This window comes from Phaethon aethereus (genome assembly GCF_964289735.1).
Source record: "Phaethon aethereus genome assembly, chromosome: Z".
In the NCBI taxonomy this organism is placed as follows: Eukaryota; Metazoa; Chordata; class Aves; order Phaethontiformes; family Phaethontidae; genus Phaethon; species Phaethon aethereus.
The window spans coordinates 4788120-4810951 of NC_138577.1; the positions used below are offsets into that span (position 1 = coordinate 4788120).

The window sequence follows — 22832 nt, forward strand, 5'->3', positions numbered from 1 at the left end:
TGGAAAAAAATACATAATTTTTTCATCTTTTAGAAAATGATCCTATCCATGCTCATTTTAAAAAGTAAATTATGGTGATATTTTGCTTTTTACTTAGATGTTGTAGCTCTTCTCGCTCTCTAAAACTCAAAATGTTTTGTACTCACTGACACTCTGAGTCCATGGCAGCTATATGATTATCTTCACAGTAAATTTAAATGTAAATTTTAGTTTTCAAAGATGTGTGCTACCCTGCATGTTTCAACTCTGTGGAGAGTCTTAAATATATTAAGTAAACCGAGGGCAGCACCTGGGTGTTTGAAGGTCTCGGGACTGGAGCTGAGATGAACTGACTGTACGGAAATGCAAAATGTTTAAGGGCTTGTTTCTGAAGATGATTTCTGTGCGCTCTCTTAAGTGAGAGCAGTCCCATTCTCTTCAGAGGGATTCATAGCCATATGTCTGTGTAGGACTGGGCCTTCTTAATCTTGCCCAGAATTAGTGGTTTATATTCCCAGTGCTTTTCTGCTTCATTGTCAAACCATTTTGCAGAATATTCTGGCGCTCCAATTTCTTTAATATACTTAATACATTTATGAGTTACTTAAAGCTGCGCCTTCCTAATACGATTAAGAAAGATGAAACAATCCTGGCAATGCCTCTCCATGTGAGATGGACTTGTATTTATTAACTAAACCTAGTAAAGAGAGTCTTAAAACAAAAGCAGTGTTTTCTGTGCCAGAGACAATCATTTGTAAGTGCGTATATTTGCTTTGTATTCTCAATGTCTCAATGAACTTAAAAATTCATAATAAGCAGAGCTCTTTCCAAGGCTGAAATAGATACGGGCTTGAAGATCCTGTAGCCATCCATCCTGCATAGCCAGTAAACTGTCGGTGAAAACCCCTCTTCCTTTTCTGAGGGCAGTGCTCAGAAAGAGCTCGAAACTACTCAAATTCCCACGGCGATTTTGAAGGATAACTGTGACTAACTTATGTAACTGGTCCATTTTTTTGGGAAAGCTGCGGTTTGCCATCCCGACCCTCCTTCAGCAGCTGGAGTTGAAGGGTAGAAGAGCTATGTGTGTCTGGCACACAACAGCGTTGCAAGGCTGCCTTGCCAATGCTGCGTATCTCTTAAAGAGAAGTTGAGTTCTGTAAGCTGTTCCCCAACTAATCTAATTTTTTACATGTTTTAATGAGAAAGGGGAGCTCTAAAATTGAGTGTTAATAACAGCTAGAAGCCAGCTTCTGAAATCTTGTTACAATTTCCCCATTTTTGTTTTTTGGTTTGCAAAAGATGGTTTGGCAAGCATTTCAGGAAAATTCAGACTAGAAACAGTGAGCCAGATTCTTCTTTCATTTACTCTTAAATATATATCCAGAATAACTCTGCAAATATTGGTGCAATTGCTGTATATTTACTGTAGCTCATAGGAGGTTGAAAACAGCCTGGCTTTTCATATATATAGCAGACTGGACAGTTGTGTAGTTTTTAATCAGATAAGTGGTAAAGCATTGGATCCAGAATTTAAAAGACATGAAATTTTATTATGGAAGGTGTTTGCAAAAAAGCAAAGAAGTTAAAAGCGAAATGGGGAACGACGATGTGAAGTTTCAGATGTGGGACCAAGCACTGAATATTAATAGATAAAATTGTTTATAAATACCTGGACATGACAGACAAAACTGCTAAAGGACTATATGGCTGGGTCCTTATTTACTATTCCTGCCTCTTTTCTCTTCCATTATTCTTAAGGAGCTCAGGAGCTCTCTCTGAACTATTAGAAGAGGGAGAAACATTGTTGAATTAATTTATTTTTTTCAAGTCTCACAATATTAAGTGTGTTGTGGTTTGTTTTTTTTTTTAAAGCCCCATCTTCTGGAGTGAGGTGAGAATCTCACCTTCAATTTAAAACAATCAAGAATTTGAAATTTTTAGCCCTCATGCTTGCAGAATAAAGCTATGAAATACTTCCCAGGTGTATGCATAAGGTTCAGACCAAGACAACTGATTTGTTGTCTTTCTAAAACATTTCACATTTTTAAGTTGGTCACAGTTTTTGAACGGTCGGTTTGAAATCCTGCCACTGTTTTCTGCTCTATTCATTACTACTTCAGTATGGATATTTTTTAATCAGATGTCCATGTTTTAAACTTTAAATGGACGTTATAAATTAGCTGTGCAAAAATTAGAACTAGATTGTTTTAAAGTTAAACTACTTTCAGGGCAAATTAACATTTGAAGCTCCAGACTTTGTAAGATTTTGTATATCAGCCCCTGTACAGAAAAGCACTTAAAAAATGCTTATTGAGTTTCTTAAAATAGGCATAGTCTCCCAAGTCCTGATTATCTTACTGATTATTCCCCTAAAAAGCAGCATGAATATGCACAATGCATGAATATTTTCAGTAAAGGTAAGATTTCTTCGGGACATACACGAGAACTGTGCGTATGTCAAAGTGAGTAATTAATTGCAAATAGATGGAGCCTTTGGAGCTCCGAAAGTCTGCCAGTTCACATCTGCCTATGTTTTCAACATGGGGAGATATATATATTTATACCCAGAAGATGCCAGCATCTTCACTGCTGCGATCTTCATGTCTGCAGACAGCATGCTCTCCAGCTAAAAATGCCAGTGGATGTTTAAGTTACGGTAGACCATCGATGCTGTGGGCCTCACAACGGTAAAGCTCACCTGGTAGGAGTGAGCTGCAGAGCTGGTTGGCAGGCATCACGTGCTCTTCCATACTTAAGTACCGTCCGGGAATAATAGAGCCGATGCTGAGACACAGGCGGGTGGATCATTTTGGTGGATGTCGTCTGGCACTGCAGATATAGTGAGAATTGTAGAGAGGACGAGTTGAGGACAAGGCACAGGGCTGAGAGTTAGGAGAGATGAGTTACGTTCCTAGTCTATTGAAGCTCTGCGTCGGGCAAATCTGTTGCCCGTTGATGTAGCTGAGTTGTCTGGGCCAGCGTGAAAATTTTTAGCTGCTGTTTGAAGAGCATTTTGAGAGCTTACCGAGGAAGCACTGCAGAAGATTCCTCTGGGTGGCACAGCACAAGGAAGTAACCTGGCTGTGTCTGGTTTGGTTTTATACAATGAGGGCAATGTGCGTTTATTTCCGGGAGAATAAATTTAGAAGTTTTCCTGTTTGTTTCCTTTATTAAAAATTCAAATCTTAACTACTCCAGGGAGTGTAGAGCTAATAAAATGGTGGCATCACAAGAGCTGAGGTTGTGTCAATGTATAAATCAGGACCTCTTGTTTTCAGAATACTGATAAAGTAATTTGATGTGTGTTCACCTACAGACATAGTTTCTCCTCTCTTCCTTGGATGGATGTTCACGTTCCAGATAAGAAGGCCATTTTGTGTAACCCAAAACTACAACCCATGTACTTTTATTCCAGAATAACAATCTCTGTGCACCTGAGCTAATCGGGAGGAATGGAGGTACCAAAAGCTTTAGATGAGGCAGTGCAAATTGGCTATGAATACTTCATCCCCTTTTCCCTCTACCAAGCAGACGGTTGATGTATAGTTTGATTTTTCGGAATAAACTGAAAAAAGCCTCTCTCAAAGAAAACCTCGGTGTCCATACCGGGGGGCTGCGCAGCTTCCAGTGCTGCTGTTTTAAATGCTGCTACAAGTTTGTGTGTAGGCAAGGCCCAAGAGAGTTATGGTGGAGCTATTAGAAGGGGAAGTGATTTTTTTCTTAGACTGATTAAAATTCTTTGGGCTTTCTGTTTGTTTTTAAACACCTATTTGGCTTTTAATTAACATTTAAGAGAAAGGAAGCTGGTTAAATATTCAATACCTCCTCCCTTTCAATTAAGATAGAACAGTATGCAACTCATGATGAGGCCTTTGGGAAGTGTGGAAAAATGGAGAAGAGCAGGCTCCTGATTATCATTTTCAGGGGGACTGGAAAGGTGAAACCCATCTAGTTATTATTAACCGTTAACAACAATAATAATGTTGAGGCTTTTTTTAGAACATCAGAAAGCATTTTAAAAATGCAGTGATTCTTTAAAACCTTATTGCTGGGTTTTGCCTTTAGATAACTTTGCTTTTCCCATCCTGTTCTTTACTTATTTGGGGGGCGAGGATGGGGAATTTTCTGAGTCTTTTCAGTAGCGTACTAGGGAGGCTGCAGATGTTGGAGAAGTTATTCTTTATGCTACATGCCCTTGTTTTCATTTTGATGCAGTTCTTTCAGTCCCAGTGAGTCGGCAGCCTCAAACCATAAGGCCCTGAAAGCTCAACTGAGCAAGTGGGAAAGAGCTATGTTGCCACCATGCTCTGTGCTAGGATCTAGTCGTTTCCCCTTTCTCCGCCTCCCCCTTGAAGAATTCAGTTACCTTCTGTCTGCGAGTCTGTTATCCCTCAGAACTGCATATAAAACATTCAGAAGAGAATGCGTCAATGAAAGAAATGGATTGGAAAAATATATTTATAATTCAATAAATACCCTTCCTAAACTTAAATTCCTTCTTTTTGATTTTTTGTACCCTAATTTATCTAACAAAATACTTCTGTTTTTAGCAATCCTGTTTAAAACAGAATTATGTTAACTAAAAAAAAAAAAAAAAAAAAGACCTTTTTACATTATGGAACACACCTTAAACCACTGCCCAAAAAGTGATGTATTTTTAAGATTGCTATTTCTTATAGTGCAGTGAGTCAACTCATCTGTAGAAAACACTTTGTTTATGTCAAATATCATACAAAAATGATTTTTTTAATCATTATTTTACATAATCGGATTTTTAAAATGGAATTGCTGGCACCAGGTATCAGTTGTGTAAATGCATATGCCTGAACATGTGGCTGCTTTTTTTTAAGGAACAAAGAGATAGCAGATGCTAAAATGCATAAAATGCATATCTATTGGGTATGTTTCATATACTATGACTTCAATGCTTACTGGGTATAAGAATGTATTGATTTTTAAAAACAAAAATAAATGTTTTGCAGAAAGATTTCTGACTGCGTACAAAACAAGACTTTCCAATTCCACTTTAAAATTATCTTATTGTGATGACCTACTATCAAATTCATGGTGACAGTATGAGTTTTTTAAGTAGCTGCTATCTTATCTGTTGTATGGTGACCTATTCAGTGCTATAGCTTTTTATTTTCAAAAAACCCCAAGGTATTTCCTCTGTGATTCTTTCTTCCAAATACATAAACACATGAGTAGCTTTATATACATGTCTTTCTTGTGATTGCTCATCAGTAGAGTTAATGATGTGTATTTACTGGCTGGACTAAACCAAAAATTAGTCCAATTAATCCGATAATTGGTTATCTACCAAACATTTTCTTAATTATTGAGAGTCCATTTCTACTGCAGCTGTAAATAATAGAAAATCTCCCATTAATTTCAGCTGAAGTGGTATTTTTTTCTTTTAAAGACATTTTTTTCATTACTTTTTGTTTCAAAACCCTGTTCTTGGAAATTAGGTGAAAATTTCACAGTTCCAGAGGGTAATGAAAATAACACCTTCTGTCAGGAAGTTCATATTTAAGTCAAGGTGAATTTAACACCTTGTGAAGATTTATTTTATTTATTTGTAATGGAAAAAGGCTGAAAGAAATAGCATGCATATATCTGGAAATACTCAAATTCTGTTATCTAGAAAATTCTTTACTACTATACGATTAAAAGTTCTGTGAGCAACCTAAGACAGAAATCTCTGAATTGGTTGACCTCAGAGGTGTATCCTTTAGAGGCAAATACCACCATGTCAATTTTATCTCAGCTGGTTGTAAATTATATCCAGTTACAACAAGCCTGTGTGATAGAGCTCTAGAAGATGATAAAGAGCTGATGAAGGCCAAGAGGCTGGTGCAAAGGATTTTGCCTGTGGATTTGGGAACAGGGCCCTGCCCAGCTAGATAGTGTGGACTTGCCGTTGCGAGGAGAGGAGACTGTAGAGAAGGCTCTGCCCCTTTCTCAGCTTGCTTCTAGTCATTCTCCGATAAGAGCATCTTCAAAGAGGGGTTAGAGTGAAAGCAGGCATCTGTTGAGAAGAGGACATGCAAGAGGAGCTCTCCTAGGTATCGAGCAGATATCAGGTCTTGTCTGCAGGAGGCCATGGTGGTGATAGATACTTTACTAAACTAGAAGCAAATACAAAACTTGCAAACATTTGTGCTACACATGCAGAGATACGTAGATAAACCTAAATCTTACTCTTTCTGGATTTTTTTTTTCATTTTTTTTTTCTTCCAGATTCTCTGAAGCAGTTGCATAGTAAGGACAATACTGATGAAAAGCAGTATCAGTAAATCAATAACTTTTTTCTTTCTCTTTTTTTAAGGCGAACACACACAAGAAACAAATTCACCTCATTCACTGAAGAAGGATGTAGAAAACATGGGGAAAGGTAAAATAAATAAGGGCCTCTTACGTTGTGAAACTGCTCTTTGTTTTAATAGAATATGAGGATAATAGGGGGCACTTTTGTTCTGCACCATATTTTAAGCTTGTCAAGTAACATATGAATAATATATGGACCTTTGGGTGGATATAATTGAGATTAATGCATATATATCAATCAATACATGACACTGTAATATAATACTTTAAAATAATATATTACATTGATTTATATTCATGGCTTTCTGCACAAAATCTATTGTAGGTCTATGCAACATTTTTTTTTTATAACTACTAAAATATTTTGTCTTATAGTAATGAATTGCTCTGCAACTGTTCTTTCAAGAATTATTTATACAGATTAGCAAAACCACTTTTCTTTTCTCTTTGTTAGAGGAACTCCAGAAGGTTTTGTTCGAACAGATTGACTTACGGAGGAGACTAGAACAGGAATTCCAGGTGTTGAAAGGAAATGCGTCTTTCCCAGTCTTCAGTAAGACCCGTATCTGTGGTTTTGGTGTTATTGGTGGGTGGTTGGTTGTTGTCAGATTGTTAAAATGGGAGAGGTATGTTCTCAGTTGTGTTGCCAGGATCTTTGGCTTAGTTCTGCTGAGGTTGATGGCACTTCGGCTGAGGCTTTTCAGGCTGCCTAGGCAGGTCTTTTGTAGGGAAACTCTGAAGCTGGATGTCTATTTTGGTGTATATTTTACCGGGTTTGATAACATTGAATACACTGAGTAGACAGAAAAACTTATGGGGCTTCTTAGGGTATTTTGATGTTGGTCTTAACCAGGTTCTTGGAGGCATTTGAAGACCAGGTGCTTCATAGTCATCTTTAGGTGGTTCTAGCTGATGCTGGTGAATTGATTTGGCCAGTGTTTAAGGAGTAGAAGGAGCTGTTTGGATTTTTCCTCTTGAGATGGGCTGTTTTTAGGTGGCGCTCTGGCCACGGCTGATGCCCTGGTAGCTACCCAGGGGTGATGGAATGTGCTGGGCATGTGTTAAATAAAACAAAATGGACACTTAGGGTTTTTGTGAAGCTGCCAGAAAGTTGAACTGCATACACAGGGATATGGAAGAAGACCTATTGCTTTGAGGCCTTTTGAATTACACTGGCCCTGTGTACATCAGGACAAGCTGGAAGACACAGTGGGGGCTCTCCAACATGCAATGAATGTCATGTTACAGAGCTGGAGCGATCAGGTCATCTCCATTGCTCGCTGCCTGTCTGTAACACAGCACCACACAGAGATCAGTACTGTCGTGCAGGCTTCCCCACGCCTGGCTGTCACAGCTCTGCAGCTGCCTGCCCAGACATTCCCCCCAGCTCAGTGTTAAATGCAGCCTAAAGGAAAAAGTGTGTTTGCACCCACCTTTTGCTTCTTCATGAAGTCCAAAGGCGGTCTGACAGCGTCTCCGTTCAATATTTTCTTAATGTTGATGATGTGAGGATTATTTTAAGCTCTGATTTTTAAAACTCTCAATCTTTGTCCTTGCTTTCCTGTGAGACTATATGTGGATGGAGCACTGCAGAGTTACTTGACTCACCGTAAGCCAAGCTAGATACATTAAAACTTTCCCAGACTAATTGTCAAGCTCTTCTGCCATTTGCTAACTTCTTTTAACTCCTGCATAACTGAAATTTTTGACCAGCAGTCAATGCAAAATGCCCTCGTGCTGGTTTATCATAGCTTCTTGAAGTGTTCAGAAACTTTGTTTTCTTAGTCCTCCGAGCTCCTTCATAAAAGAACTCCAGGGACAAAACCCAGTGTTGCCAGTACCCCTGAGGTAAATCAGTTGATCAAAACCCATTGCTGCAAGCTGAGTTCATCTGAGTTCATCTCCGTGGATTGCAGGAAAAGGTGGCAACACAGACAGCATTTTCCTATTATTTAAAGAAAATACATTTTTTTTACCCTTTCTGTAGCATCAGTAGGGTAAGTTCAGGGAAGCAAGGAAGTGTGAGGACTCTGGGAATGACTCCATCTTTAGCCCAAATATTGAAAGATGTAGACAGCTTCATAAATAAAGGAAAAGAGCTGCCTGAGGTGATACAGATATTAATGAGAGGAGGATAACCTCATCCTTCAGTATAAATTCAGTGATTCCTTGGGTTTGGGAGTGAGGTAATTTTCAAATAATTTGGTAGATCAAAACACTGATGTGTGGTATTGGCGAAATGGCATCTTGGAGTTTTGCCATTCAGGTCACTCATTTATCCTTTTGTTCTTCTACAGTAAAATTAATGCTCTGTCACTGCCATGTAAATAAACACTGCAATTAAACCACATGAAATACAATTCAAAGAAAAGAAAAGAACACGTACGGCCGACCAAGGAAGTGGCGACTGTGTATGCTGGCTTGAAAAATATGTGGTTTCAATGTACCGCAAAGTAGTGGTCAATTTTCTTCAGGATTAAAATAGAAAACAGCTAATGTGCTATAAACAATATATACAAATGACCGTAAAACCTATTTACAGATCTAGTTTTACCAAAAAGAAACCCTCCTCTGTGTATAATAAAACAAGAAAAAGGGTCTCTGTAAAGCAAATAAGTGTAAAATCCAAGATGTGTGGTTTGTCCTCTAGAGCGGTATGTCTTCCAGCAAAAGAGATGGGGTCTGTTCCAGGCTCCCGCTGCCGGACGGGGCTGCTGCTTTAGGTCAGGTATTAGAAACTATTTAGTTTTGCCAGGTTTCCCAAGTTGCTAACTGCCCGTGGTGGTATTGGATAGGGAGGAACTAGGGAGAGATCCAACTAAAGGAAAGTGGAGGTAAAAATAAAGTTGTATTTATGGATTTATCATGGCTTGGAGACACCTGAGGCTGTAGAAGGGAGCGAAGAGCAGGCAGGTAATAGGCTTTATATCACAGTCTGGCTCACTGCAGCATTGGGCTGAGTGGCCATGGGGACTGGATCTCTGTCCCATCTTTAAAGCTGCTGAGGACAGGAGCACACTGCCAGGGTAATTCTCACTCCCATGGGTGGAGGTGTTCTCCCTGTGCTTTGCACTGTCTGCAGGTAAGTGAGGAGCCTTTGGCTTTTAAGTCTTCTCAACCTTTTTTAGAAAGGAGAAAATTCATCCCTGTTTCAGCAGGGAGCCAGTGTGTGAGGTGTGGGTGGTAACACTGTGTCTCTCTAGAAAATGATCCTGTTGGGTTACCTGGAGTTAACTTGAAAGTCACCTTTTTTTGGGTCTTGCATTGGGGACTGAGCACGTTTGGGGCATTACACATTAATAACATCAAACCACTACCCACAGCAGTGCTCTGCAGTGGTGTGTGTAAATGGTGTTTAGTTTACATGTTCTCCTCATGGAAATCACTGTTAAATGAGAACTGATCTTATTTGCAAGCTCATTTAGAAGCACTATGCTGCATGCTTCTCTGTGGCTTCTTGTACCTGTTTGAAATGTGCCCTGTGATAATTTAGAGAATTATCTGTACTGTTTGCACCTTTATTTTTTATATTGCTATTGTACTTGAAAGCTGCAGATGAGGTTTTCTTTTGCCTACAAGATCTCTCAACACAGAGATCACTTGAAAATCAAAAAAAGATCAGATTACTTGAAGAAAATCAAAGAATTTGCTGTCCTGATAGAAAAGGAGCACCTGTGCACAGCTGACAGCATGTTCTTACAGAACACTCCACTGGTTTGTACCTTTTGTGTCAGCTGGCACACGTTTTGTCCAGCTGCATTTAACAACGTGGTAATAAAATGGCGGAGACATAGTCCGGATAGTTAAAGTATTTAATTTTGTGTTAAGAAAACTATTTAAATATTCATATCTTTTCTCCTGGGTATTGCTCATGGCTTTGTCTGTAAGCATTCAGACTCAGATAAATGCTGCCGGAAAAAAACACTTTCCTTACCATTAACGCTCCGTTTCCACTGTGAGCTCGGACATTTGCAGGCCAGGACTGAGCAAGATTTCTGAGCTATTTTTTCTGAGAGGTGATGAGCCTGTGAAGAGGCAGTCAAGAGGAAAGCATTAAGGAGAGAAGGAAAATTTCTCCATATACCCTACTCGGAGTGAAACTGGAGGACCTCAATAGCAGCTAGCACAGATATATCAGCCTGTAGTGTCCAGGACAGGAGATGGTCACTTTTTTATACTGTATGGCTTTTTTGGGTCTTGGAAAAAAAGGAATTGCAAACCTGCTTTATTTCTGTCGGCTTTTTTTGCTGGGCAAGTTGGGGTAGAGGGAATAGGCTGAAAAATTCTATGGGAATTTACTTGAAATCTGAAGGATTTTATTAAGATAATGTCATTATGTCCTTTTCTGTGTGTCTGTGCTGGATCTGCATGGTTTCAGCCTGACAAATTTTCTCACTTTTCTTTTGTTTCATTGCCATTTTCTTGTTGTCTTAAGTGCCTCCTTGCCTTTTAAACAAGAACTCGCTCATCATTTGAGAGGGCAAAATTCTTGTGTGAAAGAGGAGGACAGAGCTCTGCTCCCTTGTATTTTCTTCTAGCTCCTTCCTATGCCCACACATCCCCTTTCCCTGCAGATGAGGTACATCGTTCCTCTCCACTGTATTGTGCCACAGCTGCTTGCTGTCCTTCTGCTCCTGCTTTGGGGATCGAGAAGTCGTGGCGAGTCTGTGCAGGTGGTTTGGGAGCGGGTGAGCTCCCAGCACTGCAGCAGCACACAGAGCCACTCGTTCTCACCTGCGCTCAAATCTTTCCGTTGCAATTGAGGTGATTTTGTGACTCCCATCACTGTGCCATTGAAGTATCCCACAGTCACTTAATCCATTAATCCTCCCAACGCACTTGGCAGATGAAGCAGTGCCATTATTCCTGCTTTAGCGATGATGAAAGGAGGCATGGAGAGACACATGCGCAGAATCCAGCAGAGCAGGTATTGAACTCGGCTTCTAGAGTCCTGGGCTAGTGTCCCAGCAACCAGCATGACCAGTTAACTCTTAATTGGTTAGTCGTAAAGAAACCATTTTTAGCTGTCTTAGCCTTTTAGTGCCCTTTTCCATGCTCTGGGTGTTGACGTGCTCCATTCTGTTTGCTGTTGGCATTCACTTTGCTGCTCCTGTGGTCCAGGACAGGCTTCAGTCTCCCAGATCAACATGATGTTGGTTGGAATGGGTTCTCTTTCCTCTTCCATTTAATAGTCCATCATTGCACCCAGGTCTCCGTCATGCAACTCTCCAAGTTATTTGCTTCTTGTCAATAGTTTATATTTTTCTGTCTTTTTTTCCCAACCTCCAACAGCAATGTTGTGGAACAGACAAGCAGTTAATCTTCCACCAAATGAAGTTTTGTCTGAAATCATTACTGAGGAGGAAAATAAGGGAAGGGGGAGCTACTGGAGCAGGAAGACCTGTGCTGTAACCCAGCTCTCTAGGGTCTATCTTTCAAAGTTTTTTTTCCCTTCCGAGTTCCACGTCACTGTTTATGGAGCTTTAGTCTGAGTTTTGTTCAAAGCCATCAGCACTATCTTACAAACAAGCATCCTTGAACGCTTTCTATTCTTACATATTGGACATCCCTATTGATGTCAACAGATTTATGCCAAAGCAAAGAAGAGCAGTTTTTGCTGCTCTTTTCAGTGCTGGTAGAAGTTTGACTAATGACTGCAGAGTCTGGCCCGTTGAGAAAATCACTGTGAGAATGAATGCTAGTGACAGAAACTTAGCAGCCTACGTTTGCTAATTGGGGAAGTAGCTAAATCTGATTTTTCCATAGTTTTTCTCTTGTCTACAGTGTCTCCTAATAGAGAAGTTTTTGGTAGGCATGTGTTTTAATTGGGTGAAGGGCTTTGTAATGCTTCACGGTTCCTTGGTAGTTATTGGGTTTGTTTTCATTTGGTTTATATGAATTCTATGTGGTCTCTGTTTTAATTACTGCACCTACTTCCCCCCCCCCCCCCCCAGATAATTTTCAAGATCAGATGAAGCGGGAACTGGCATACAGAGAAGAAATGGTACAGCAGCTACAAATTGTAAGTTTGCCCTCTCTGCTAAAAATGTTACTAACTGTTGCTTTGTTTTCTAAATGAACTCCTTAAACTTTTCCGTAGTCAGCCATGCAGATGTACTATTACCTTAGCTCATATTACCTTATACTTAGTAAGACGTAAGCATGCAGTTCTCAGCTGGTTTAGAGTGTAACTACCTGGAGATTTACTTTCATACAGTAACCAGATGGATCTTCATGTTTCAACTGAACGAAATGCAAATGAGAAATGATGTTTCAACTGAATTGGAAGTGCTTTTTCAGAGAGAAAAGGGAGGACTGAATGAGTAAACCTGAAGCAGTTAAATGTTTCTACCCTGTACAAGTTGCCAAGGGGTGCATTTTGGCCCTCATTAGTGGGTCTGTGCGAGGCTGGCTTCTTGCTGGCAAATAAGCCTTAGGATGTGTCTTTTTCAAATTTCAGCTGCTAGAAGTTCTTAACTCAGCAGTAAAGGATCAAGTTGCCAAAACACAGTTCATTGCAGGCACACATTTCTGTTTGGCTTCTTGCTTGTTATTTTAAAATCAAGAGGGATTTTGCATGTGTGCGCTAGTGCAACTCTAGAACATTGCATACAACTGTGCTGTTTGCAAAACTTGACATACTTAACCCAGTAGAAGCAAGAGGTGGAATATGTGAAACTGTTTCTTACTCAGATACTGCTTAGTGTGGTTTTAAGAGCAAGGCGTTGTAATGAATGGGAGGCTATCAGCTAGTGCCTGTTTTGCTAGCGCTTTTTCTGTGATCAGTCTGACATTATTCAACAGGGTTTTTTTGAGACAGGCTTGCCAAATATCCCCACTTACCTGAATCAGCTCTGTGCTCAAGCATTCCTTGTGCTTTTCACAGAGCCTGATGCGGAGAACGCATTGTCCAGCCTTCTGGTACTGTCATTTTCTAATTGATGGGTTAGGACATAAAAATAAAGCTGAAGGCCAGGATTGTCAAACTCATGCACCTATGTTTAAAGGCATTTAGGAGTGGCCTTATTTTTAGAGCTACCGAACATTCCTGCTCCCTGTTCTTGCTGACTTCAGAGATTTCAATGAGAGATGGAGGGTGCTTGAAGGAGGTTAGTTTATGGAGGGAATTCAAGTCCAGAACATCTCTGGAGATTTTTTGTTGCTGGTCTCCAGTCTTTTCCTTTCATGAGTCCAAGTTGTTGCTGTGTTCCCCTTTGTCTCCCAATGCCAGGCAAGGAGTTTGGCTTGACCTGTGAATTGCATTGTCACAGAAGATGGTAACTAGGATGCCATCCTGAAAAGTACTTCCCCTGCCGCTTTGGACTTGAGGCAGGTAACCTGTGATTCCTGCTGCGAAGCACATTTAAGCACAAAGTTTGTGGGGCCACTTCGGCCTTTATCTCATGTCAGCTGAACTTGGAGCTAACTAATTGTCCCTCCCAGGGAGAGAATGGATCATCTCTGCCTCTCAGACCACTTTGTGGTCCAGTTGTGAAGTTATTTCTGAAACTGGACATCCCAGACCTCCAGCAAGCCAGCTGTGGTGGTTTTTCTGATTTACAAGAAGTGGAGAAATCACAAGGTTCAGTGCAGTGTTTTTTCTTGGGCAGGAAAAGAATTATGATCATGTAATTCACACCCTTTTCACTTACTGATGCGTACTACAGAAAGAATAATAGTCATGTAATCATTAAACAGAGCTGCCCGAATGTATGTACAGAGATGTACAGAGTTTCAATATTTAACGTACAGCACCAACAATTCAGGACCTCTTTGCTCACTGTGGCTGCCTGAGTTTAATTATCATTAATAGAAATGTTGTCTAATCATCAGTAAGTCTTTATGCTCACATTTAGGGTATCCCTCCCGGTATCGGCAAGGCAGGTTGTGTATCAGTGAAACTGATAAAAGGATGTTTGCATATGAAGAACTGAGAGACTGCTTCAAATAACCAGTGTGTTTGTTTAAGCTGGGTGCAGAAATCTTCAGTTATGTTTTGGTTGATAGCTGAAATGGAATCAGCGCTTACTTTAATTCATTCATGTGCGTATATTTTGTATGGTTATATCCAGAATTAAGATTAATGAACTGAATATGCTAACGATAGAACTCCTTTGGCCCTCTTGGGTTATGGCAAGGATGAATTAAATCTTTTGGTGCAGAATACACAAAAAACATGGTTACATTTGATTTTTGTTTGGGTTTTTTGTTGTTTTTAACAGGGGTAGGTTGTTTTGTTTTGTATGTACCTGGGACGCTATACTATTGCTTTAACAGAGCTGCCCACACCTAATTTTCTTGTTAACACAGAAGTGCAAAGAGAAAAGCAGAAGTGTTTAATGCATACTCACATCTTAATTTTACTTACAGCTTCATAGGTATATACTTTTGTAGTATTAAACTCAACATTTCCTGGTGTAATAGCCACAGAACTTGCTTAATTGTTGGGTTGTTTTATTTTACAAACAATATAAATGCACAGAGTCAGTTTCTTTTGGCTTTTCTCACCGCTGAAGGATTATACAGCTTAACTTTGTCCTCCCTGAAGACTTGTGCATGTTCATGAAGGCATCTCTTGTAACAGTGGGTACCAGAGGCAGGTTTTGCCCTAAGGGTGGTTTCACTGACCCTGAACTGCAACGCTTCAAGCTGTGTAACTGGATAGTCAGACTTTAAAATAACTTGCCTTGGCGTGTTTGATGTGTCAGAGATGTCTGGAATACAATAAGCTGAAGCAAGCATGAAATAATTAACCAAATATAATTGTATTTGAAAACTTGGTAGTGCAAACGCCCGCTGTGACCTGTTACATGGAAAGGGCCGCTTGAAGGTAGTGCTTCGTGCCCAGCCCATGCCGGACACTGAACGCAACGCTTTCTTCTCACACTTCTTGGGTGTCGTTGTAAAACTGCAATGCAGAAGACGATGTTAAATCGCCATGCGTGGAGAGCAGCCGCCCCGAGTGGGGTGGCAGCTGCCAGGGCGCTGGCGCGGGCGCCGGGTGCCCTCTGCCGCTGCCGGCGGTCACTACACCCGCCGCGGCTGCGAGTGGCGTGGCTTGAATATTCTTCCATTAAAAGCCTCAGTGAAAGCAGTGTTTAATCAATTTTAATGCTCTGTCCGCTCTGGACTTCTAAAAAATTATTTTATGGCTTCCTGAAAGTCAGGAGCAAGGCTCAGATCATTGGGAAAATGGGGGGTGGGTCCTGTTCTGTTACATTCTCTTCTTTGGACATAACCTGGCTTGGTAGGTGGCTGGAACAGTGGGACCTTGTGCGTTCGTCAGCAATTTCTGTTGAGAAAGGAGTTGGTCAGAGTGTTCGGAGCAGCTATCAGGCTGTATCGCAACCTGTTTGTGCCCAGCTCTTGGCCAAGTGCTAGGAAACAACTGATTGTCATATTTAACAAGAAAATGGACCTTAGATCAGTGAATGATTTTTTTCTTCTCTTCTTCCTTCAAAGTGCTGTCTCCCAAATTGGCTAAGTACAGTGTGTGTACTTGGAGGTCATATGTAAAATACAGATTTTACATATGGATTCAGGCACGCATCGTCTGGCCTTTGTTATTAAGCTGTACAGAAAGTGCCACTGAGAAGAAATCGCCACCCAGCAGGCTGGGGTAAATTCTAACGTCTGCCTCAGAAGAGCTCACCTGGCTTTAGAGTTGTCTGTTTCTGTTTAGTTTGACCAGAATTCATCTGTCAGGACAGCCCAGCCAGCCTAACAAAGTACTGAGTCAGCTCCTCCTTGAGACTCTGTATCTGTCTGATGCTGTCTTCTGAGCAATGGTGTTAGTGGATCAAATTTAAAAAGCATGAACTTTCTTCCTAGCTGCCAGGTGTGAGGAAAAAGACCAGAATCAGCATTCCCAGTGTGACAATTTTTATCCTTTTAGGTTTTTGTGAACCCCTCTAAAACATTGCCACAGAGAAGTAGAGCACCAAGCAGCAAACTTAAGCCTCCTGCAAACAGGCTAGCTTTTCTAAATTTCCTTTCAGGGGTCTCTTACAAGTAGTTTGTAGGTCCCCAGGAAGCGCTGACCACAGTTGTAACCTGTCCATCAGGAAAAGCTAAGATAGTGGTTGTCACCCTGCCATTGTGGTTTAGGTAACGAAGATCAGGTAGTGATCAATCCCACTAATTTTACTTAGGCGTAAAAGGCATCAGGTCTTTGAGACATGTTAGAAATGTGAATGACTCAGGCAGTCCCTTGTCTTTCCAGCTCAAGTGGAAAGCATTGGTTTCATTTTGTTTTGAGGTTTTTTAATTTATTTATACTCCTGTGAACTGACTCTCTCCTCATTAGTCTAACTTTGGGCTCGGAACTGGATCCAGCTGGAACTCCTCTGATGTTTGATGGCTGCCTGCTCTCAGTGCTGCTTTGAATCAACTCAGTTCTTCAGAGGCAGACAATAAAATAAATCAGGAGCTATCTACCTGCAAAATTTGTTTCTGTCTCTGCATTGTCTTTCATCCTGATCTTCAAAGATTCACAAGGAGTGTTTAAAAGAAGAAAAAAATCTACCATGTGGTAATGTTGGTAGATCTGCAGAAGTATGAGATCATGTTCCTCTGGGTCTTAGTGTAATTAAGAAAAGCTCCAGTAGGTTTAGTTCCTATTTTAAGTTGTATATGGAAAGTGGGTGCTTTGTACAACTAGTCTATTCATTATACAAACAAGGAATATCCACATTTTTGTGTGCGGAGACCTTGGTCACTGCATGCCTGTCACTCCATGTTCGAAAAGTGTAAATTGGAAATAGCATTGCTTTATTGGGATTTCTGTTTTGGTCCTCTGCTTAAAGTGGTCCAGCTAGATTGATTGACCTTGACAAGAATGTTAGAGGCAAACATCGATTCAGCAGAATGGCTCTTGGATTTCTTGAGCTGCATCTTTTGCTGAAGTATCTGTCCACTGACACCCAGATAATAACAGGTAAAAGAGCGTTTCTGGAACTCTGTTTACTGTGTCTTGCAGACTCCAAGGCAGATTTCATTACCTTGTCCCAAAATAGAGATGCTTGTATTTTTTCTCATTAATTTCTTCTGTGCTTTAGCACTTGGGATGATACTGCAGGTCTGTTTCTCTGTGTTCTGTTATTTTCATTTGATTTTTTGGTGGAGTTCCTCTCCAAATTTAGTGGTACAAATTGGGAATGTGTCCTTTTGATGCCGAAGGTAGCATACACATCCCTGACTCTGTACAGAAAAGTCAGCTGACAAGTACTATTTTCACCAGAATTTTATTTGCCACTGTCTCCTTTTTTATGACAGGTGAGCAAAACTTGTATCTTGACAATGCATCTGGGTGTGCCTTGGGTTAATAGGATGGAGCTGTGTCTCCAGTAAATTCAAATGTTAAAGAAAAGGTACGTCCTGTAGATGGCTATTAATGGCTATTAAAAGCAGAAGTAAAAGCTTCCTTTCCTTTAGAATCTGCAGAAATTCTGATCAAAAATGGATGCGTATGTACCAGAGAGCCACAAGCTAGCCTCTGCTATTTTTGCCTGTGTGCAAAATCCTTTTTCGATGGTATTAATACGCACCAGTACTTAAAAATACAGCAGGGAGAGACTGCATACTCCAGCCCTGAGTCCTTGCATCCTGCGCAGCCCCGTACGCTGCCCTGAGCACATGCCGCTATCCAGCCGGGAGGGAAGAATCTCTGAACTCAGCCCACACAGCTATAAATACTTTCACAGAGCACTAGTGAAAACTCACCCTCCAGGGCATGCTGTTGGCACTTCCATTCCTCCTCCAGCTGTCAAAGGCTCAGTGCGTGTTTTTTCTTCTGGTTAATCCCATGCATCGTTCTGTCCAGAAGCACCATGTGTGCAGAGACTGTAGTTTTCCAGTGGCAGTTCAGCTGCACATCTGTATCCTTTACTGCATAAATACTCTTTGCATTTGGAAGGGCTGTCTTGGTCTTCTGACCGAGTTATCAAGTGCAATCTCTGGAAATGAGACTTGTTTAACTAAATACCTGTAGATCCACATTGGATAATAGTGCTTTGGGGTACTAAAGGTTCCCTCTTCAAACAACAGAAGTCAGGGGTATGTATCATTGTGTATCCCACCTAGAGATGGCAGGCAAAGGTGAAGTCTCCAAAAGAGGATGGTATACAGAAGCTTCTTTGATGTCCAAGTGTAGCAGACTTGTGGTTCAGAAATGAATCCCCAATCCTATCTGCTTATCTGCACTTTGGTTCATGCTGTGGAGCAGACTCAGAGCTTGCAAACTGGATTCCTTCTGGACGAAGCACACGAGGATGTGTTCCAGAAATGCAGAGAGAAGTGTGCTCTAGCTCTTAACGGGTAGTACCCAGGACCAGACTAGAGGCAGCCTGAAGAAGAAAAAAAAAAAAAAAAAGAGAATGGACCCAGGGTCTTCCTCCTGCACCCTACAGATCTGCTCCCATTGTGATGTATTTCCTATTAATGTGGACTTAGTCATAAGAAACAAATTACTTGCTACTTAAAACCGAACTGTCGGCACTTCGTTATTGCTGGCAGGGGTGTACAGGCTTTGATGAGGGCCAAGTATTGGATCTTCATGCCCATGCGAGTGCTGATCCTATCTTCATCGCAGCCATCATCATGGATGCACAAAAGGGGACTGTATTGTCGTGAAGAGTCCTAAATACTATTCCACTGCGGTACTGGAGTTATCAAATGCTCTTCCAATGACAAAAGTAGAAGATGACATTGCAGGTGATTTAACTCGTGAAGAAAGTAGTAATTTCCCTATTGGACACCCACCTCTCCCAGTTTCATTTATTACGAGAATGGATAAACCAACACACACTGAAAAGATGCTGATGTGCCAAATATAGCAGAGAAGTGGATTAAGAACAGTTAATTTCTGACAGACTGTACCCTGTTGTATTATCTAGGTCAGTACAGCTTGGGAGATGTCCTATATAATCGGCGGCCATGCAAACCAATGTTGCCTGTTGGCCGTCGAGAGTGGGAAAGAGGAAGAAAGTGGTTGGTGAAGCATCACAGGTCTCAGCTAAAACGTGCTTGTTCAGGCCATTTGTTTGTGCTTCTGTTTTGTATCTAAACCCTGCAAGTGGCTGATCAGGTGAACAGTTTCTTTGCATACTCCTCTCTGCTGCAGTTTGGAGAGGAGTTTTTCAGCCTTTGCAAACAGCATGCCCTTGAAGGCAGCTCTGTTCAAGGCCTCTGTGGAGGGGTGAGCTCTGTTTTTTTGGGGGGTATCATCTGGCAGCAAGCTTCCTGATAGTTTTCGGCTTCTATGAAGGGTAGGGGTTGTAAGAGTAGTGAGAAAAAACACCTGGATCCTGGGTCTTTTCAGGTCACCAGTGGTTTGGTCCTCTCAGTTCATGCACGCGCATTTCCCTTTGCCCAGGGCTGTGTAGTGAGGGAAGCCGCGTGCCCCCTTGGAAGGCTTCTGCTTTCATTCATCCAGAGGGTTCATCTTTGCAGACTCTGCTGCTTCCCGGTGCTGCTGCTTTCAATCAGATTGACCTCCTTTCCTGAGAAATGAAAGGGTTAGCTCCTGAGCTGCAGATGCCCGTTTCTTTCCTCTCATCCTGAGTCTTCCTTATTAAGGACACTGCAGATACTACACTTTACACCGGCCCAGAGACACGCTCAGCACAACTCACACAAAGACTCACATACTGTAGGCATAATGTAATTAAAAACAAAACAGGGATGTACAAGAATGCATGTTAGGTATATGATCAGTGGATATGGATGCAAATTCACATGCTTCTGGTATGTTACTACGTGTGCGGGGCAGGTTGCTTGAGCTCAATGCCTGTCTGCTCCCTTTGGTGTTCGTGCAGCTCTGTTCCTGACTTCAGCCCAGCCTACTTGTCAACTTACAGTAACATTTGACATTATTTGTGAAAATATACTGGAGTGCCTGACAGCAGAAGCAGGTCACCTCAGTGTGCAGCAGCACCTGGGCCTGTGGGGACATAGATTTTCTGATCCCAACCTGAATTCCTCCAATGGTCCTTCCAAAAGGCATCATCGAAAAATAGTGAATTTGTAGTCACTTGGATTCCCAGCTATGGGGAAATCTCAGAGCAATTTAGTTTTGTTGCATTCTAAAGGCCCAGCATTGAAAAAGAGAAACCCTGTACTGTATTCCCAGTAGCCAGTGAGCACATCATCCCACTTTGTTTCTAAATATAACTATGTTCCCTAATATGCCTATGTTCTCTGTTTTTCTTTAATTATTTGTTCCACTTCAGTGGCTTCCCTCAGATTGGTGCAAGTCAGAGAGAACTGTTATGAACCTCCTAATTATGGTGATATAAATATATGAAGTCCCGTACTCCCAACTTGCTGTATTTCGGCTGTGCAGAGATCAGTGTGTGTTGCCTGCTCTGTTACAGCTGATTTTTGTCATCTCAAAGGTAGCAGAATGGGTGGTGGCTTTATTTTTGTCAGCAACTGAAATAAACAAAACATTGGAAGACCTCTTGTGCGTTGGATTTTAAAATCTGTTGTTTTAATTTGGGCCATTTTTATTTTATTTCTGCTTCAGCATTCTTGCAGTTTTGTAAAGAGTTCAGTTCTTTATTTTAAGGTGCTGTCTCCTAAAATGATGTAGGGAGGTTAAACCCCAACAGCAAGCAAAACCTTTAATTTGCAGGGATTCCAGCTTGGATGTCTTGCTAGCCAAACCTTGGCTTAACGCAGTGGCTTTGTTTCTCTGTCGTTGCAGATTCCCTATGCAGCAAGCTTGATCAGGAAAGAAAAGCTCGGTGCACACCTCAGCAAAAGCTAAAGGTGAGCTTGTAAAAAGAAATCTTATTCTGCCTGACTTGGCCGTCATGTTTTCCTTAGCAGGCATTGCAAGAATTAAGAGAATGATTCTGTTGCATGATGTTACTGATTCTGGTCTAAAAGCTCTGTCTGTGGAAGTGTTGTGCTACAGTCTAAAGGTGATAACTGACACGTCACACAAATTACAAGCCTTCACTGGGGTAGGACGTACCATCGGGTGAATCCAGGCCTAATCGCCTGAGCGTGTGCTTCTACTCTCTGGCGCTGGAAGGTGGCATCAAGGTCATGTACCTTCAGTGGAAGGAGGGAAATACCTTGGCATTCACAGTGCAGTAAAAGTTCACACGTGGGCAACTAGGGGTGGTGTTTTCTGCCCATAATGGACCTTCTTCAGCTTCAGGAAAGACCAGTGTATTTTGGGAGCTTTACAGAACTACACCAATACTGTCTTCTGTAATTCAGTCTCCTGCAGATGCCAATTACCTTGTTGTCCATGTGCAGGATCTTCCTAAACCCAACACTGCATTTTTCAGAGGTGTTTTTCAGAAGCGTTCAGTTAGAAGAAACACAGTCTCCACCATCAGTGGCATGAGAGATTCCAGTTTCAGGTGCTAAAACCTTGACGTTTAAATGACATTGTCTTTTTTTTTTTTTCTGGCAAAACAAGATTAGGGCTTGCAGGCAGAGAGGCAGAAAGCCACTAGACCTGCTTCTGTGTAATGGCACAAAATCTGGCTTGTGGATTAGAAAAAAAAGAGCTATTCATATGTAGAGACCTCAGTAATACATAAAGTAGAGGTATTCAAGAGAAAGTCGGGGGCATCTGAGAAGGATTTCATAGTATAAAGGATGGAGGTTTGCCTGAGCTATGGACGAAGCAGATACTTAAAAACATTAAGAATAAGCATAGAGTAACCAGTGTCCGTGGTCTTGAGCTCTGCCTACTGAGATAAGGAGATTAGTCTAAGCATAAAGTTGGTCTGCTTTGCCCTCTTGTACATACTTTCCTACTGACTGCGAGCATTTTCCAGTTGAGTCTACATTAATCTGAACACTGATTTAAAAGAAATTCAGTGATATCAATACCCTGAATAAAACACTATGCCTCTCCAGATGAGAAGCAGCGGGTCCTGCCCTGAGCACCTTGTCCAAAGCGCTGATCTACAGTAGAAGTCTGCCTGAGGATGGCAGCATCAGGTGAATGGCACTATTTGTTCCCAGCATCAGGTTTTCATCAGCTGACAAGCCCTGCAAGGAGGGTGCTGGCACCACAGCTATGAGCATTTCCTGCTTATTTGCCAAGAAGTGTGAGGGATAGATGTGTTGCTCACGCTGTTGTTGTTTCCAGTGGCACACCATCCGTGCAGATAACGGGGATTTCTCTAAGTAGGCCCTAGTGCTTTTGAAAGATTAGTTGTTACTTAACTGCTAAGCTAAATCAGTCAAGCAGAGAATCGCATCTATATTGTCCAGAAGCAATTTCAGATTCTCAATGTGCTGAAAACAGTTGTCTCAAGAAGAACCGTGTATGCACGTGCATACCCACACAATACACCAAGGGAGTGAAGACCCTGCGCGTTGCAGAGCAACCACTCAATTAATGCTCTGTGTTTCTCAGCAGTCCTTTGCTACCCTTCGTGGGCTTTGTGTTCCCTTCCACAGCAGGTCTTGTTGTGTTTAGTCATACTTCAGGCAGTTGCAATTTGCACTTTATCTTTAATGCAAGTATTTCCACGTGACTCTACAGATAATAACTA

The 22832-nt window shown here is 41.3% G+C and overlaps 1 protein-coding gene across 1 annotated transcript in view; it reads left to right on the forward strand.

Annotated features, from left to right (window-relative positions):
* Positions 1-21076, forward strand: part of LOC309415569 (SKI family transcriptional corepressor 2-like) — a gene marked incomplete at both ends in the record, with an annotated part of 25562 nt that extends 4486 nt beyond the window's left edge. The window contains 4 exons of the mRNA XM_082013115.1: positions 6311-6376; positions 6764-6862; positions 12264-12331; positions 21014-21076. Coding sequence (XP_081869241.1) covers positions 6311-6376; positions 6764-6862; positions 12264-12331; positions 21014-21076 — 296 coding nt within the window. The remainder of the gene's footprint in view (positions 1-6310; positions 6377-6763; positions 6863-12263; positions 12332-21013) is intronic.
* Positions 21077-22832: the final 1756 nt, after the last annotated feature.